This window comes from Sminthopsis crassicaudata, chromosome 3 (assembly GCF_048593235.1).
Source record: "Sminthopsis crassicaudata isolate SCR6 chromosome 3, ASM4859323v1, whole genome shotgun sequence".
In the NCBI taxonomy this organism is placed as follows: domain Eukaryota; kingdom Metazoa; phylum Chordata; class Mammalia; order Dasyuromorphia; family Dasyuridae; genus Sminthopsis; species Sminthopsis crassicaudata.
In genome coordinates this window covers 335,205,947-335,224,197 of record NC_133619.1, presented here as the reverse complement: position 1 = coordinate 335,224,197, position 18,251 = coordinate 335,205,947, and the positions used below count along the sequence as shown (strand labels likewise).

The 18,251-nt window shown below is 38.4% G+C and overlaps 1 protein-coding gene across 8 annotated transcripts in view; it reads right to left on the bottom strand.

Moving 5' to 3' along the window:
- Positions 1-2,401: 2,401 nt before the first annotated feature.
- Positions 2,402-18,251, bottom strand: part of DRC9 (dynein regulatory complex subunit 9) — a 75,054-nt gene continuing 59,204 nt past the window's right edge. For all 8 annotated transcript variants that reach the window (XM_074301480.1, XM_074301485.1, XM_074301478.1 and 5 more), the window contains 3 exons: positions 12,329-12,460; positions 7,919-8,020; positions 2,402-2,608 (listed from right to left, as the gene is read on the bottom strand). In XM_074301480.1, the coding sequence (XP_074157581.1) occupies positions 2,483-2,608; positions 7,919-8,020; positions 12,329-12,460 (360 nt within the window). In that variant the 3' untranslated portion in view covers positions 2,402-2,482. The remainder of the gene's footprint in view (positions 2,609-7,918; positions 8,021-12,328; positions 12,461-18,251) is intronic.

The following is an 18,251-nucleotide window of genomic DNA, read 5'->3' as shown; positions in this document are numbered from 1 at the left end:
GACAAAAACAATTCAAATATCAAGGAGCAACAGTCAAGATTACTCCGGAGGTGGCAGCTTCTATAATAAAGAAAGGGCCTGGAATAACATATTCTAGAAGGCAAAGGATTTGGGGTTACAGCCAAGAATTAACTACTTAGAGAGACTCAGGATCACCTTTCAGGGGAAGAGATGGATCTTTAAGATTGAAGAGACTTTCAATCATTTCTGTTAAAAAAAAACAAACAAACAAAAAAAAAAAACAGAACTAAACAGAAAATCTGATCTACAAATTCAGGACTCAAGAGAAGCATAGAACGAAGGTAAATAGGGGGAAATATATATTATTATTGTTTTATTATAGCTTCTTATTGACAGAACATATGCATGGGTAATTTTTCAACATTGACTCTTGCAAACATTTCTGTTAGAACTTTTCCCTTCCTTCCTTCCACCCTCTCCCCTAGATGGCAGGCAGTCTCATACATGTTAAACATGTTAAAGTAGAAAATATATATTATTTAAGGTTAAGCTGTTTATATCCCTTGATGGGAAAATGATATCTGTAACTCTTGAGAATTTTGTCTGGGGCAGACAAAGGGGGACATCACATGGACCGAGGGCATATTTGTGAATGAATTTTGATGTGATGATATCAAAGAAAAAGACATTAAGGAATGGGTAAAAATCTGCATGGAAGAAGAAAAGGTAGGTATAAATGGAACAAATTGGATCATATGAAAAGGTACAAAGGCTCTATTGCAATCCAGGGAAAAGGGAAGGAGGATGAGCATTGTCTGAAGCTTGATCTCATCAGGGAATAACAATCATCCAGTTGGATATAGAAATTTATGTAATCCTATAAAGAAGTAGATCAAAAAAGGAAAAGAAAGGGAGGGGATGGAGAAAAGGGAGGGCAGAAACATTAACGGAAAAGGTAAGAGAAGAGGGGAAAGGGTGATAAAAGATAAAACAAAAACCAAAAAAACAAATACCATCTCTTTTATTTGCCATGGGACAATACCATGCTGTCCCTTCCTGGCCATTAAGCAAAGAATCCACATCAGTCAGTGAGGGGGCCATAGACCAAATCAACCCAATGTGATGATGTAGTTTCAACTTCATCATCCCTTGAGTTGGTGGGAGGGAGGTGATGCATTTGGCTACAGCCCACGTGTCCTTGACCATCTCTAGGAAGGACAAATGGTCAGAATGGAGGCCACTGAGACAGCCCCCATGAACGAAGGGTCTCTTTTAGTGCATCATCATTAAACAATTTCGCTGTAATGCGTACAGAAATTGTTTTTTCTAGTTGTACTGGTATTAAGAGAGAGACGTCTTTCTAGAGCTCCTAGAAAAGGTCCTTCTTGATATAAGGTCAGCTTATATCAGGCACTAAATCGACCAAGAAATCCAAATTTTGTCCTAATATCCCTGGGTTTAGGAAAAAAAGATCATTTTGTTTGAGCACTGAACTTCAAAATCTAACATTATCAAGGATCCCTGTTCAGTTCTTGCCCTCCTCAGGAGGCTGTTTAAATAAAAAATAACACCCAGATGGTGAGGTTTTAGCCCCTTTTAATTCCTCCTTTCTACTTCTTAAGAGTTTACTGGTGCTCTTGAGTTCAGGGAAGTTCAGGGAGCAGAGAGAGGAGGAAGAACTACAAGACTTCCATAGAGGAAGGTTCAGGGGAAGGGGAATAAGGAGAAGAGTGATTTAACAAAGATGCTACAGTACACTCTATACCATTATTTAAGGGTTAAACTATTTACATCCCTATTTGGAAAAAACAATATCTCTAGCTCTTGAGAATAATATCTGTAACTATGTCAATGGGATAAATAGAGAGGGAACATTACATGGATAAAGGAGGTGATGGTCAACAGACTCTCATGTGATGATATCAAAGAAAAAGACATTAAGGGGTGAAAAAAGGTCTGTACTGGAAGAAGAGGAGGGGGAACTTCACAAGATAACTAAATGTGTACCCCTGGTATATTTGTGAGCTAAGTTTATTTTTGTTATGTATCGCTAAGTTAAACAACTGGAAGAATTTTTCTTCACTATAAGTGAATTGGAATAAAATTTGACACAGACAATATTAACTCCAGTAATTTTAGTGCATCATCATTAAACAATTTCGCTGTAATGGGCACAGAAATTGTTTTTTTTAGTTGTACTGGTATCCAAAGAGAGACGTCTTTCTAGAGCTCCTAGAAAAGGTCCTTCTTGATATAAGGTCAGCTTATATCAGGCACTAAATCGACCAAAAAATCCAAATTTTGTCCTAATATCCCTGGGTTTAGGGGGAAAATCATCTTGTTTGAGCACTGAACTTCAAAATCTAAAGTCATCAAGGATCCCTGTTCAGTCCTTGCCCTCCTCAGGAGGTTGTTTAAATAAGAAATAACGCCCAGCTGGTGAGGTTTTTGCCTCTTTTAATTCCTTCTTTCTACTTCCTAACCCCTAACAGATGAAAAGAAAAAGCCAGAGTGAGCACCATCATCTCTTCTTGACTGCCTTCTTCCCTTTGCCTTTTGAATCCTTGCTATCGTCTTTTTCTCTCTTAGGCATCTTGAAGTTGCCCAGCTCTCTTCGCACCATGGTGCCTCTCCACCAGGCCTGAAGCTGGAAAGGGGAGGAGAGAAGGAGAGGTGGTGAGGGGGCATCTGTGGTGTCCCAAACAAGCAGCAGCATTTCTCATAAACAGGAATCATTCCTGACAAAATGAAAAACTATTATCTGAATATAAACATATGCCCCAGAAATGGGATGGGGGCATGTGAAATGTGACCATGTGCCTTCTTCATTTGTGACTCAGCTTTGGACTTTCTGGTCAGATTTTCAGCACTTTCAATCAGGACTTTTTTTTTCCTCTCTCTTTTTGAAATTTATTTATGTATTTTATTACATATATGAATTTATCATACTATGCTTTGTAACCAGCTCTCCCCTTGGCTGGCTAGCTAAGACTGCAAAGATTAGATCCATTTGTTCCCCAAATAAGCTATCACTTTTCACCATCATGCCCAAGAACGTGACCAGTGGGTCACCCTGTGGTCCCAAGTGCTCTGGGAACCTTTTATTTTAGATCTTGATTCCACTGATATAGAGTTCTTCCCACTGATCCTCCAAAACCAAATAAAACACAAAAAGGGAAAGGGCAGGGAGTAGAGTCACCAATATATTTTTCCGTTAGCTTTCTTATCTTGCCTGTGAAGTGATGGCTACTTGGAGAAATGGTGTAATTGTTATATGTGCTACATACAGCTCAGGAGCTTGGGGGAATCAGGTACTCTAAAGGTAAGTGAGCTTCTTAGGGCTGGGCAAGCACCCACACCAGAGGTGTGGCTGTAAATGCATGGCTTGGAGAAATAGCCATTGTGGGCACCCCAGTACGGGGCAGAGGTACTGGCATGGTGTGGGCAGAGGAAGTCTGTCTGCCTTGCTGCAGTCTGCCTTTTAAACGTTCTTTGTTCCAGACTCCTATCAGTATTGCACCACTGGCCAGCACCCCAAATTCTGATGTAACCCTCATATGGCCATCCTGACTAAACAGGGCAGGCTCTGGCTCTGCAGAAGACAGATACCCCAAATTCAAGATATTTGGTGGATCCCTATACCCACAGCTATGGTCCAGAAGCCTTCCCCATCATTTACTTTTCAATGCAAATCAAAGGCCTTTCCTCAAAATTCCAAATAAAATGATTTAGAACAAACTATCCTCCTCCAGTAAACTTAGGGTGTATAGTCATGTCATCAGTGAGGAGCAGCAAAGACTGGATGGGAAATTCCTCTCTCCTTAGCTACAGGGCTGCTCCCTCCCCGCCAGGTTCTCATAGGACAAAGTTCCCTACACTCACTCTTGCTAGGTAAGATGTAGTGAAAGACTAGGCCAGTCTCCATGCTGGACCCTCTAGGCTTGTTCTTTGGAGAGCACATTCCTACTACTGTCAGCTACATTCTCCTTTGATCTGGAAGTTTTGGATTAATAATTGGTGGACTCTGTTCCCACTTTGTCCAAGAGATCCAGATAGTTTTTTTTGTTTTGTTTTTTGTTTTTAAGACTCCTCAGGCATCTAGATAAATGCAACGGGTAGAGCATCAGCTCTGAAGTAATGAAGACCCCAGTTCAAATAGGACCTCAGGTATTTACTAGCCAAGTGACCTGATTGCCTCCCCCCAAAACATTTCGTATGTCTAGTCTTTTTTGTAGTCATGACCTTTAGGTGATTCAATGCTTAATTTTTTTTTCTCTTCAATTTGTTTTCCAGACACTTGATTTTGCTACATTTTCTTCTATTCTTTTCAAACTTTTGACTTTAACATTTCTTGTTGTCTCATGGACTCATTGGTTTCTATTTAGTCCATCCTAATTTTTAAAAGTCTGTTACTCAGGATTTTGTTCATTTCTTTTCTAATTCTTTCTTCCTTAATTCTCATTTCTTTTCCAATTTTTCCTGTAGTGCCTTTATTTCATTTATAAAAACATTTAAACTATTTTTAAAACCTTCACGTCATCTCTTCCAAGAATTCTATCTGAACTTGTGCCCAAGCTACATATTTCTTTCAGTTTTTATTGTAGATGTTTTGGAGTCATTCCCTTCTGAATTTGTGTCTTCAGCATCCCTATTGTCAAAACAGCATTTTTGGTGGGATTCTTTTTGTTTTTTTACTCATTTTTTCAGCTACTTCCAGATTTTTTTTTTGACTTAATGTTAGGGCTAGACTCAGCATACTATTGGAAGAAACATCTGGGCTAGTTCTGTAGTTGCTTTCTTAGGATATTGAGTGTTGTGTTATTCCTGAAGCTCAAGGACAGAATAGAATGGGGATATATAAAGTTTCAGTGCTCTAAAAATGGTCTAATCCAAAGCAAAGTCCGATTTCTTTCTGAAATCTGTAAGGTCCTGATGTCCATTGGGTCTGAACAATACACCCAAATCCACTGGGGCTCTCTTGTTTGGAGCTTCAGCAGAGTGCTGCTGCTGAACTCAACTGGAAAGACCTGCAGCTCAATGACACAACTGCAAGCCCTCCTTTGAATTGAGATCTCTGACCTGCTTATTCCCTTGCAGACTGCAGACTGAAGCCGAGACCCTGCTCTGCTCCTGGGGTCTAAGTCAGACAGAAGCTGCTGACTCCTGATCATTTTTCTCCATCATTACTCAGCATGAGGAGCCACCTATAATGCTCCCCTCCCTCTGGCTTTCTTCCTTGGTTTGCCTTGGATCTGTGACTTAGAACTGGGCAAGGAATGAAAGAATTATCAGCCCTTGCACTCTGTACAAGGAAAGCTCCTCTGTGTTCCTTTTACCCTCATGCATAGTACTTTCCTACACTGGAATTTTCTGTGCCATGCCAAGACTTCCAGAACTTATATATACTATATATTTATACTGAGAAACAGCATTGTTCCAATGTCACAGAAGTTACCAAATGGTAGTAGACTACTACAGCATGACCTTGTAACATGGTGGAGTTTTTGCTGCTCAATCACTCAGTCACATCTGACTTTTTGTGACCCCCATGGGGTTCTCTTGGCAAAGATACTGGAGTGGCTTGCCATTTCCTTCTCCAATGGATTAAGGCATATAGAGGCTTGCCTAAGGTCACATAGTAAGTTTCTGGGACTAGATCTGACTTTGAGCTCAGAGCTCTACCCACTAAGTTTCTTAGCTATCTTCTTAAAGCACAAAAATTATATAAGAGATTTAGGTAAACATGCTTCAGGGGCTTGGGAACTCACCTGGTTTAAAATTCGTTGAAAAATTATAGACTTCCTTCAAAACTAGATTTAGAAAAATTAACTATTTGTCAAAGATATCCTTTATACCCAATGTGATAAAAATGTGGTTTCCTGATGAAGACTGATAGAATGTGTGCAAAAATCTTTCAAACTCCATGCCAAATCCAGTAAAACAAGTGAACTTAGCATGTTTTAATATTACATATTAAATATTTTTGAAGTAATAAGAAGTTGTATGGCAGAGATCATCCAAGTGGCAATGAAACACAAACCTCTTCTGTTGATACCTTCCACTAACACCTCTATTTAATAGCCTCCTTTTTTTCCCTCCATGCTGGCTTCCCTTCCTCAATTTGCCCTTCTCTTCCAATGGTGTAAGTGGCTGGATTGTGGAGGAAAATACTATCACATTTCACTAAGATCCATAACCCATTCTTATGTATTTCCTGCTCTGTGGCCAATCAGTATCTTTCTCATGAAGAAGGTTGGTTTTCTGCTGTGGGAATGGCTCTTTTGGCTGAGGGACCTGTGCTTTGGTGGCTGGGCTGACACAGCAATTCCCGATGTATGTCCCAGTCCACAAAACTAGGGGCTGAGGCAGCAAGTGTTATATAATTGTTGGCTGGCTAAGGAGAAGTCATCTATTCTGTGGTCCTTAAGTGGGGCACGGAGTTTCTACTTCTCTTTTGTGAGCCTTTTCTTTAGGATTCTGACTTCTAGCAAGTGGATTAGGGAGGACATTTCTCTCCCTGCCCCCTATAACCACCAATCATAACTACAAGTTCATGGCAGAAGGAATCTGCATTCTTGTCTAGATGAATCCAAATCCTGGTGCCATCTTCTCTTTGCTTCTTTCCTCCTGTAGTACAGGTCTGTAAGCAATGTTCTTGCAAAATTTCCCACCTTCAAAGGAACCTCCATGAGTCAAGAGTTCCAGAGCACTAAAATCAAGTGCCAATCAATCTGAGGGAAAAGATCTTTCTGGAGATGGCCACCAACAGATCACCCAGTAGTTGATCAGCCCTGGCTAGCCAGAGATCCTTATCTGGGAAGGTGCTAGAACAGTGTGGATATGATAGGCCAGAGTATAACCCTACTCTCTCAGCCCCCAAGCACGGATTAGGTTAGTTTCCCCGGAAAAAAACAAAGATTTTCCCAACATGGGATTAGCCAAGGCTTAAGCTATGTCTCTTTAGACAGAGCTTTGTGGTAGCCTCTGACCAATGAGATGGCTGCCTGGTCACTTAAGGGCATAAAAAAGCCTACCTACCCACATGAGGTCTAGGCCCTTCTGTGCTGAGACAATCAATACACCCTACCCCAGCCTGCTGACCAGATGTTATTTCTACAAGGAGGTCAGTGGGGATGGGTTTGGGGAAACATCTACCCAAGATAAGTAGTGCAATCTCCTCACTGAATATCCTTCATATATTTTGGGTAAGTAAGACTCCCTTTGTTAACTGCTGAATGATCTATAAGTGCTTCTTTTTTATTTGTTCCATTATCAAAACTTGAACTAAAAAGGTTGGTGGTCTGAATCAGGTTGTCTCACACCATTCTCCTTCCCAAACCAACAACAGATGTGAAGTAAATATAAAATGTTAAATATCTACTCAGCAGTCCCATTAAGATTTTGTTTTGTTTTGTTTTCCTAACTTTTTCTGAGGAATAAAATGTGTAATGGGATAAATGAGCATTTTATATTTTTTGTACTTCTTTGGAGGATTCTCTGAATCTTTTACATAATAAGCAAAGAATTCTTTCTGTGGTATAATTAATAAACTGCTGTCTTATACACAAAATCCTTTTCTTAGAAGGAACTTTTAACTCACATTTGGGGGAGATCTTAGCCATGAATTAGATCTGGAAATTTTCCTTTAAAAAGAATCTTAAGTTTATTTTAGAAACATCCTGAAAGTTTGCTTTGGGTAAGGCCAGAGTGAGTCACAAAGAGAAGGAATGAAAGAGCCCTGACCTCCCATTCCTCCCCACCTCCCCCCCCCCAACCCTTTCATCCTTATTTGGAGTTAGATCCACTCTGGATGAACTTAGTCCTTATGTGCCCAGGGCAACTGCTCTCTGGGGGCCTCAGCCCACTGGGAACCATTATATCATTCAGTGACTGGGCCAGCATGAGCTTTGTATTAAAAGACCATTTTTATGCATGTTAAGAACATTTCGTTTTCTACCTTTATGATGCTATTGTGTTCCAGGGCATCCTGTTCTATCTTCTTCCTGGCCTTCTCCTTTTCTAGCCGATCCTCAATTATGACCTGTTCGAACTCCCTTAACTGCAAAGACACACATTCATCAGGTGTTACATCATTGTCCGCACACCAGAGTCCTGCACTTTTAACCTAAAATCCAACCCTGTGAAGTTGACTTGAACCTGTCCCACCCCATCAATTACTGTGCATTCAGCCTTTGCAATCTCTGTCTGACCTCACCCCTTTGCTCCTACTATTTTGTTGTTGTTCATTCATGTCCAACTCTTCGGGAGCCCATTTGGAGTTTTCTTGGCCAGGATACTGGAATGGTTTGTTATTTCCTTCTCAAACCCCTCCTACAGCTGAGGCAGCTTGGGCAAGCAGGGTTAACTTGTCCAGCTCATTCACGAAGCCAGTAAGCGTCCGAGGCTAGCTTTGAGCACTCCCTGCCTCTAAGCCCAGTGTTCTGTCCACCGTGCCCCCAGTTGCACACCACCACTACTACTAGCACTCCTCCCAGCCCCACTGCCACTGTCTCCTCTCCAAAATCAGGGATGGCCCCATAATCACTGCCCTCCGCCCTTTGGCCCTTTCTAAAGCATTTGCAGTGGCAGGTCCCTGAAAGATCGTGCCCTCATAACTCCTGTCCTTCTCCTCCAAGCTCCCGGTCTCCCTGCTGCTCGGACTGTTGCCCTGAGTTCCGCCCTCAGCTCTTGTGCACCCTCTCCCTTAGTGACCCCGAAGGCTTCTCTGGCCTTAGTCCCTATCAGTTCCCATCACCATAATCAGCTTCCTCCCCGAATCCTCTTGAATATAGCCCATGGCTTCCTCACAAGCAACACATCCAACTTCCTCTTCCTCCTCGAAACCTGCCCTCTCTCCTAGTTGTGTTTGAGTTTGTACTTCTGCATGGCTATGCCAAAGTCACCTGACAGTCCCTCAGCCCTCCCATCTGATCAGTCCCAGGTCCTTCCAAACAAGTTCAGCATCATCTCTCCCGTGAGTCTCTTCACTTTTGTTGCCCAGGCAACCAGCCTATCTTTACCTAGGCTATTACAATGTTGCAGTCTCTTCCTGCTCTCCCTAGCTCAAGGCTATTCCCTCTCCAAACTATTCACAATGCTACTTGACAATTTTCCCAGAACAGACTCTTCTATTTAAAAAACCTCCAGTTTGATTCAAATACAAGGCAGATTACTAACTCTCCATCCAAGGCCTCTGCAATCTGAATTCTCTATCCCATTTCACTTTACTGCTCCGTATTCTAGCCAATGGAAGCTCTCCCCTTCTCCTTGGTTTCTCTCATTTCTATGCTCACACCTTTCCCAGAAGGAAGGTCCTCTTCCCTGATCCCACAGCCAAGTGTTGAAGCCTGCGATCTTCTAGGGCCATCTCAAAGACCACATCTCTTCCATGAAACTTTTCCTGATCCTTCCTATGGAAAGCGATCCCTCCCTTTTCATGTTACTCATAGGACTTTGGCTGCTCTGTCTTACACTTGTTTTACTCTCCTTAGCACAGTCTATTTGAATGTATATTTATTCTTCCTGCCTCCCTAGATCATAAATTCCTAGAGAACAGATTCAGTGTCATGTCTGTCTTTCTGTCTCTAGTACCAAGCATAATTCTTTGCAGGAAGCAGATGGTTCCAAAATGCTTGTTGAATTTAATCTAAGTGATCAACCTTATATTGGAACTGCTTGAAAAACTCAATTGTGAATAGAATAAAACTGAAGTTTTTTTCTCTAAATTAATTTTCAAAACTTTTAAAAATGAGTTTTTAATGCATGGCATATAACACTAAATGAATGTTGATTGACTTATTAAAACTTTGAGGTCATTTGTAAATGAGTAAAATAGCAATGAACACAATCGTTTATAAACTGATAAATGATTTAACAAAGACGCCAGAACTTATCCAGTTGAGTGCTGTCCTTCATAGCAGAACCTTGGCACATTATACCTATACTGATATTACTCTCAACATTTCTGACTTCCTTTTGGCAAATGTCTTCACAGCTAAATTATGAGTCACATGAGAAAAAGTCTCATTCTAGTTTATACCTCATTTGTAAAAACTAACAATATTATATGTTTGTCTTTCTTCTACTTCTTTACAGGGTTAGATAAATTTCTATACTCAACTGAATAATTAAGGTATTCCCTCTAAAAGACAAAACTGAAGAGATCAAGCTTCAGACAATGCTTATCTCCTTCCTTTCTTTCCCTCTATTGTAATAGGTCTTTTGCACCTCTTCATGTGAAGTAATTTTCCCATTATACCTTCCCTTTCCTTTTTTTCCAGGATAGACTTCCCACCCCTTAATGTCTTTTTCTTTGATGTTATCACATCAGAGTCTATTCACAACCATTCCTTCAGTCCATGTGATGCCCCTTTTTGGTCTGTCCCAATGTTAGATACAGTTTGCAAGAGTTATAGATATTTTTTCCTCTTTAAGGATATAAACAGTTTAGCCTTGAAAATTTCCCGTTTGTATATGTTTAATCATCTACCTTTTTCATTAAATATAGCTCTGAATTTAGGCTTTTTCCAAAAATCAACTCTACCTTTAAATGATGTTTTAGATCCAGAAGGCCTGTGTTCAAACCCTGTCCCTAACCCTTAAAGCCTTATGTGGCATTAAGTCACAGGACATTTTACTTGCAAATCTTTATAAAAGGAAGGAATTGCACGAGAAGACTTGGAATGCTCAGAACAATCAAAGTTACTCTCTTTTTAGCTCTGTCAGAGGTTAACTCTTCTTTCTAGGAATGACTAGAAAGAGGTTAACTGGAAATATTTTGGAGGCCTCTAATCCAACTTCCCCTCCAGGGCCCATGTTTTGTTTATTTTCATGTTATTTTTATCACTATTCACGGGGAGTAACAAACTAAATATGTACTTCAAAAATGTTTAGGAAAGAGCAATTCTACTCTATCACACTCCAAAGAAACTGAACATGTGGCAGTGGAGCAGAGACTGGGTCCCTTGGCCTACACATAGGCCTGCAGCCATGGGGCTACGGATCAGGCAGGATGATCTAAATGTACATCAACTCTTGTCATTCTGATCTTCAATGATAACATATAGCTTCTCTAACCTGAGTAAATAATGTTTTCAGCACTTCAGGATTTAATTCCTTTTCAAATATATGTAGATTCTATTAGGTTGGGGTTTTTCTGACCAGACCTCTGATTTCATTGGTCCTGGAGCAGCTTTCCTTTTTGCAGTACAGATTAGCTCCTTCTCAGGCTTAGAGAGTTATCAGCCTCACTGAGAGTTAAATGACTTATTCAGTCAGAAACAATGCACACCTTTTTGGATCTAAGGCCAGTTCTCCATTGACTATACTGTGCTGACTGTTCTAATTAATAAAACATAAATTCACCCTAATCATTATGGAATTCATAGTAACTTTTTGTTTGTGTATTTTTCAAGAGTTGATATTAATATTACAACTATTTTCAAATAGGGATCCATGGAATTTTTTGGCATATAGGAAATATTTAGTAATTTTTTAACTCCCTTCATTTAAAGTCATAAAACCACTAAGGCACCGAACAAGAGAGAGAATGTGGGTCTTCACCCCACCCCACCTTTGGCACCCTGATGGTTAACTACCTGTTTTTCATTAATTTTTCATGAAAGGTTATTTTAAATCTATCACACTTCAAATGATAAATCTTACCATTGGAAATCAGTGTCTGGCCACTCGTGTTTGTTGGAATTTTTTATAACAAAAACTATCTAAGGAATCATCAGTTCAGATTAGAGTCTAAGCCTAAACCTTTTTCAAAAACAAAAATTAAGACTGAAACAAAACCCAGAACAACAAAATAGTTTCTGACTGAAACAAGTATTCCAAGCAGTTAAACCTCTGTCCTTAGCTTGGGCACATCCTTATGGAGGCTTCATCCTGAATGCAGAAGGACTATGTATTATTAGCAGGACTTTTCTTTTTGGCTCTACTCATTCCATTTAAAGCAAGTGAAACTGATCCATGATGCGGAAGTGTCAGAAAACCCCTGTCCTCCTCATCCAGCCCCCCTCCCCAGCTCTCTACCACAAGAAAACACTCCAGAACTAGAGTGGTTTCCTCATTCCCAAGATGCTCTATTCAAAGTGGAGAACTCCAAGATCTTGCATCAGTCTGCAAAAGAGATAAAGGCATGAATATGGACAAAAAAGCTTATTATCTCTGCGCTGCCCAGAGAAGGAAAGGATGAATCTTTGTATAAATTGTATATGTATAAATGTTCCAGGAAATGGCTGCCTTCAGTCCAAGTACAGATGACAGTTACAGCTAAAGCTGCTTTTCTTTTTAGGCTACATGCACTAAGTTGGAGTGATGGTCTGTAAGCCTTTCTGGACAACTCCTGTTCCTTACTCACCTGTTTTGCAAGATCCTGCAAGGTTGCCAAGTCACTGGTCCTTGCATACTTAAGACTATTCAGTTCATTTTGTTTTGCTTCTGTGTCTTTATCATACTTCTCCATCCAGTACTCTAACTTCTCTTCCAGTTTCTGTTTGGAGAAAAAAAAAGAAGAAGAAGAAGAAGAAGAACCAAAGAATAAAATTAAGAATACAAAAAAGAGATTCTGAATAAAGAAAATAATAGAAAATTGGAAATGCAGCATAAAGAGCAAGTCCAAAATATTCCTGAGTTAATCTGATTCAAATCTCTTGAATTTCAGCCAGGATGAGGCTAGGGTTTCGAAGGTATTCAAAATGGTTTCAGAAAAAATTCTTTAGTCTAAAATTATAGGAAGAAATTTGATCAATTTCAGAAAAAAAGCTTTGATCCAAAATTATGGGAAGAAATTTGATCTATCTATAAAATACTATCTATGAAATACTTAGTTACTCTCATCAAGACAATGATCTGAGATACATTTAAAGGGCCCATGATGAAAAACAGTATTCACCTCCAGAGAGAGAAGTGATGGACTCTGAGTGGTGATTTATATATATATATATATTTTTACTTTTATTTTTCTTATGGTTTTTTCTTTTACTCATGTTTTCTTTTACAGTTTAGCTAATATGTGATTTCATATGTTTAAGTAATTTTAAAGTGCTTGCCTTTTGAGGAGAGGGAGAGAGATAATGTGGAATTCAAAATGTTTTAAATGATTATTAAATTTTTACATGTAATTGGGAAATATATTTTTAAAATTTTTAAAATTTTAATAAAAAGTATTTTCAAAACATATGCAAAGATAGTTTTCAAATATTTACCCCTGCAAAGCCTTGTGTTCCAAATTTTTTCTCCCTTTCTTCCCCTATTCCTTCCCCTAGACAGAAAGTAATCCAATATATGTTAAACATTTTTCCACAATTATCATGCTGTGCAGCATGATACAATCAGATTAAAAAGAAAAAAATGAGAAAGAAAGCAAAAAGCAAACAAACAATAACAAAAAAAGGTTAAAAGATTATGTTGTGATCCACACTCGGTTCCCACCGTCCTCTCTCTGGGTATAGATGGCTCTCTCCATCACAAGTCTATTGGAACTGGCCTTAATCCTTTCATTGTTGAAAAGAGCCATGTCCATCAGAATTGGTCATGGCATAATCTTCTAGTTGCTGTGAACAATGTTCTTCTGGTTCTGTTCATTTCACTTATCAGTAAGTCTCTCCAGCCTTTCTGAAATCATCCTGCTGATTGTTTCTTATAGAACAATAATATTCCGTAACATTCATATGCCATAATTTTTTCAGCCATTCTCCATTCAGTTTCCAGTTTCTTGCCACTACAAAAAGGGCTGCCACAAACATTTTTGCACATGTAGGTCTTTTTCCCTCTTTTAAGATTTGGGAGATAAGATCCAGTAGAGACACTGCTGGGTCAAAGGGTATGCAGAGTTTGATTGCTCTCCAGAGTTTGCATCAGTTCACAATCCACCAACAATGTTGCAGTTTTCCCACATTCTCTCCAACATTTAGCAATATCTTTTCCTGTCATTTTAGCCAATCTGAGGATTGTGTAGTGGTACCTAATATGCATTTCTCTGATCAATAGTGATTTAGAACATATTTTCATATAACTAGAAATGGTTTTCATTTCATTTGAAAATTGCCTGTACCTGTCCTTTGACCACTTGTATTCTTATAAATTTGACTTAATTTGCTATATATTTTAGAAATAAGGTCTTTATCAGAACTTTTGGATGTAAATTTTTCCCCCAGTTTTCTGGGAAGGGAATCTAATCTTGTCTGCATTGGTTTTGTTTGTGCAAAACCTTTTTAATTTAATATAATCAAAATTATCCATTTTTCATTTCATAATGTACTCTAGTTCTTCTTTGGCCATAAATTTCTTCCTTCTCCATAGTTCTGAGAGGAAACTATATTTTGTTCTCCTGATTTGTTTATATTTTTATGCTTTATGTCTAAATCATGAATTTTGGGAAATATTTAATGAAATAAAATATATTTTTTAAAAAGGAGAGAAATTGGGGCAGCTAGGTGGCACAGTGGATATGGTACCAACCCTGAAGTCAGGAGGATCTGAGTTTAAATCTGACCTCAGACACTTAACACGTCCTAGCTGTGTGACCCTGGGCAAGTCACTTACCCCCAATTGCCTCAGGAAAAAAAAAAAAGGAGAGAAATTTAATCTGTGTTAAGAGTGCCCTTCTTGCTCCCTATTCTAGCATCTAAATTTTAGGTCGCTGTTTAAAAGCCTCAACTGTATGATTCAATCTTATATCCTTGGTTTCAATATGTAGCAAGTCAAATGTCTAAAAGAAAATGTCAGAACCATCCTGTTATTTGAGAGGTGGAGGGACTATTAGGACTTAGGATAACCAATATTGTATCATGTCCTTTTGAGCCAAAGAAATGGTTCCCACAAATTGGACACTGGGCTAATTCTGTTGGCCATACGGTCATAGGAAGATAGACACTATTAACAAATTCACTCAATTTTCCAGGGAGATTTGAAAGAAGGGGAGAAAATTTTTTTTTATTAATTTTATAATTATAATTTTTTTGACAGTACATATGCATGGGTAATTTTTTTTTACAACATTATCTCTTGTATTCACTTTTCCAAATTTTCCCCTCCTTCCCTCTACTCCCTCCCCTAAGATGACAGGCAATCCCATACATAATAAATGTGTTACAGTATATCCTAGATACAATATATGTGTGTAAAACCAAATTGAAGGGGAGAAAATATAATGGCAAAGAGACCTGTGACAAGAATGTTTGGAGAGAAAAGGGGGCAACTAGATAGCTCAATGGATAGAGCATTGGTCCTGGGGTTAGGAGCACTTAAGTTCAAATCTGACCTCAAACACTGGCTAGCTGTATAATTCTGGGCAAGTCACTTAATCTCCTATTGCCTTTAAAAAAAAAAAAGGAAAAGGGAGCCTTATTTTTATAAAGCATTCTGAGGAGGAGATGGGCTAAAACTATGGAGAAAATAACTTACTAGCTGTGTGATTCCCAGGCAAGTCACAACCCCAAATGCTTCTCTCTGTCTCTGTGTCTCTGTGTCTCTGTGTCTCTCTCTCTCTCTCTCTCTCTCTCTCTCTCTCTCTCTCTCTCTCTCTCTCTCTCTCTCTCTGTCTGTCTCTCTCTCTCTCTTTCTCTCTCTCTCTCTGTCTCTCTCTCTCTGTCTCTCTCTCTCTGTCTCTCTGTCTCTCTCTCTCTCTCTGTCTCTCTCTCTCTCTCTCTCTCACACACACACACACATAAATAAATAAAAGAACTGATAAAATAGATCTTGAATTTTACAGTTCTCTGGGTTACATGATTCAAAAAACCAGTTCCTTCAGAATGATTACAAAATTGTGTCCTGAGTCATAGTCAAGAATAGTATCAGTAAATCTAAAGTTTGGACTGAGCTGATAAGGAATGCTAAAAACCACAAAAAAGGATTTGAGCTTTAAAAAAAAAAAAAAAAAAACAGGATTTGAGCTTAAAAAAAAATAAATAAACCAATCTATTGAAGAAAAGGAACAAGTGAAGGTATCACTCCTTTGACCATAGGGGATAATAAATAACAGAGAAGGGATTCCTGATAAATTTCTGTATTTCTGCTTTCTCTGCTAAGGATAAAGAGCTTTGGGCTGAGAAGGAAAGAAGAAAAATGACTAATCCTGAGTTGAAATCTAAGATTTAAATGAGAAGATAATAACAGAGCCCTTAGCCTTCTTTGGTTCATTGTAGTTAATGGGCCTAGAACTACATCAAAGGTTACTGAAAAAAAATTGGCAGATGGATTACTGTACTGCCATTAATTTTTGAACAATCATAAAGAATGGGAAAGGTTCCACAGGACTGGAGGAGAAATGTCCTAGTTTTCAAAAATAAATAAATAAAATAAAAGAGACTAGAGACTCCAAATTACAGAGCAGTGAACTTGACTTGATTCCTGGCAAAATACTCGACTGTATTATTAAAAGGATGGTTAATGAGAATCTAGAAAAGGAAAACAGGGCTTAATCCAAATCAAGTCATGAAAGGTTGACTTGATTTCTTTTCCTTGATAAAGTTACTACATTGGTAGACCAGGAAAATACAATAGGTACAGATTACCTCTAGATTGCAGGATAAGATTTGACAAAGTCTCTTATGCTATTCTTGCAGAAAATATAAAGAAAAACAAGCCAGACAAGAGTCCATTTGTTTGGGGATTTGTTTTGTTTGACTATGCATATTTGTTACAAGGGTGTTTTTTTTTGTTTTGTTTTGTTTTTCTTTTCCAATGGAGCATAGCATGTGGGAGAAAGTGAAAGCAAGGACCAGGCTGAAAGGGCTATCAAACTGTGCATATCCTTTGACCCAGCAGTTTCCCTACTGGGATTATACCCCAAAGAAATCTTAAAGGTGGGAAAGGGACCCACATGTGCAAAAATGTTTGTGGCAGTTCTTTTTGTAGTGGCCAGAAACTGGAAACTGAGTGGATGCTCATCAACTGGAGAATGGCTGGATAAATTGTGGTATATGAATGTTATGGAATATTATTGTTCTATAAGAAATGATCAGCAGCATGATTTCAGAAAGTCCTGAGGAGACTTACATGAACTGATGCTGAGTAAAATGAGAAGAACCAGAAGATCATTGTACACAGCAACAAGAAGATTATGTGATGATCAACTGTAATGGATGTGACTTTTTTCAATAGCAAGGTGATTCAGGCCAGTTCCATGGTCTTATGATGAAGAGAGTTATCTGCACCCAGAGAGAAGATTGTGGGGACTGAGTATGGATCACAACAAAGTGTTTTCACTTTTTGTGTTATTTTCGGTGTTGTTGCTTGCTTGAGTTTTTCTTTCTCATTTTTCCCCATTTTGATCTAATTTTTCACATGATAATTATGGAAATATGTATAGAACAATTGTACATGCTTAACATATATTAGATTTCTTGCTGCCTGGGTGGGGGAGAGGGAGAAAAATTTGGAACACAAGATTTTGCAAGAGTGAATATTGAAAACTATCATTATATGTACTTTGAAAAATAAAAAGCTATTATTGTAAAAAAAAAAGAAAGAAAGAAAGAAAGAAAGAAAGAAAGAAAGAAAGAAAGAAAGAAAGAAAGAAAGAAAGAAAGAAAGAAAGAAAGAAAGAAAGAGAAAGAAAGAAAGAAAGAAAGAAAGAAAGAAAGAAAGAAAGAAAGAAAGAAAGAAAGAAAGAAAGAAAAAGAAAGAACGAAAAAGAAAAGGAGTGCTTACTAACAAATAAGAAGAGACAATATCACTGTGGGATCCACAAGATAATAGGTTCTAGAAATAAACATAATTTTGAATTTTTGAAACATGGGGAAAAAAGAAGAAAATTTTATTCAAAAATGTTTGCATGGACAGAACCAAAAGTAATCATTAATGGTTCAATGCTGAGTTGAAAGAAGGCCTTCCACTCATGGATAGTGGGTTCTTGGGCTCTGTGTTTGGACTTAGCTCTCTTCTATTGGCTATTTTCTTCAGGAAATAAGAATTTAGTGGATATATTTATCAAATTTTCAGATGACACAAAGCTAGGAGGGATCAGACACATTAGATGTCAGATCTTGATAGGATTTGGAATGTTTAGCCAAATTTAATAGGAAAAATATAAAGCCTAATAAATGAGTTCAGAAAGCCTAGCTTTATAAATATAAGATGGGGGAGACATAACTAGTTAGCAATTCATATCTGAGGGGGTAAAGTCAGGGATTTAAAAGATTTGGGATTATAGAATATGCATTTGAATCTTGGCCCTATTCTCTCCCCTTCGTGAGCTTGTTGGTTAAGTTCCTTCTTTTATCTATGCCTCAATTTTCTCATCTGTAAAATGAGGAAGTTGGATTAGAAGACCTCGAAGG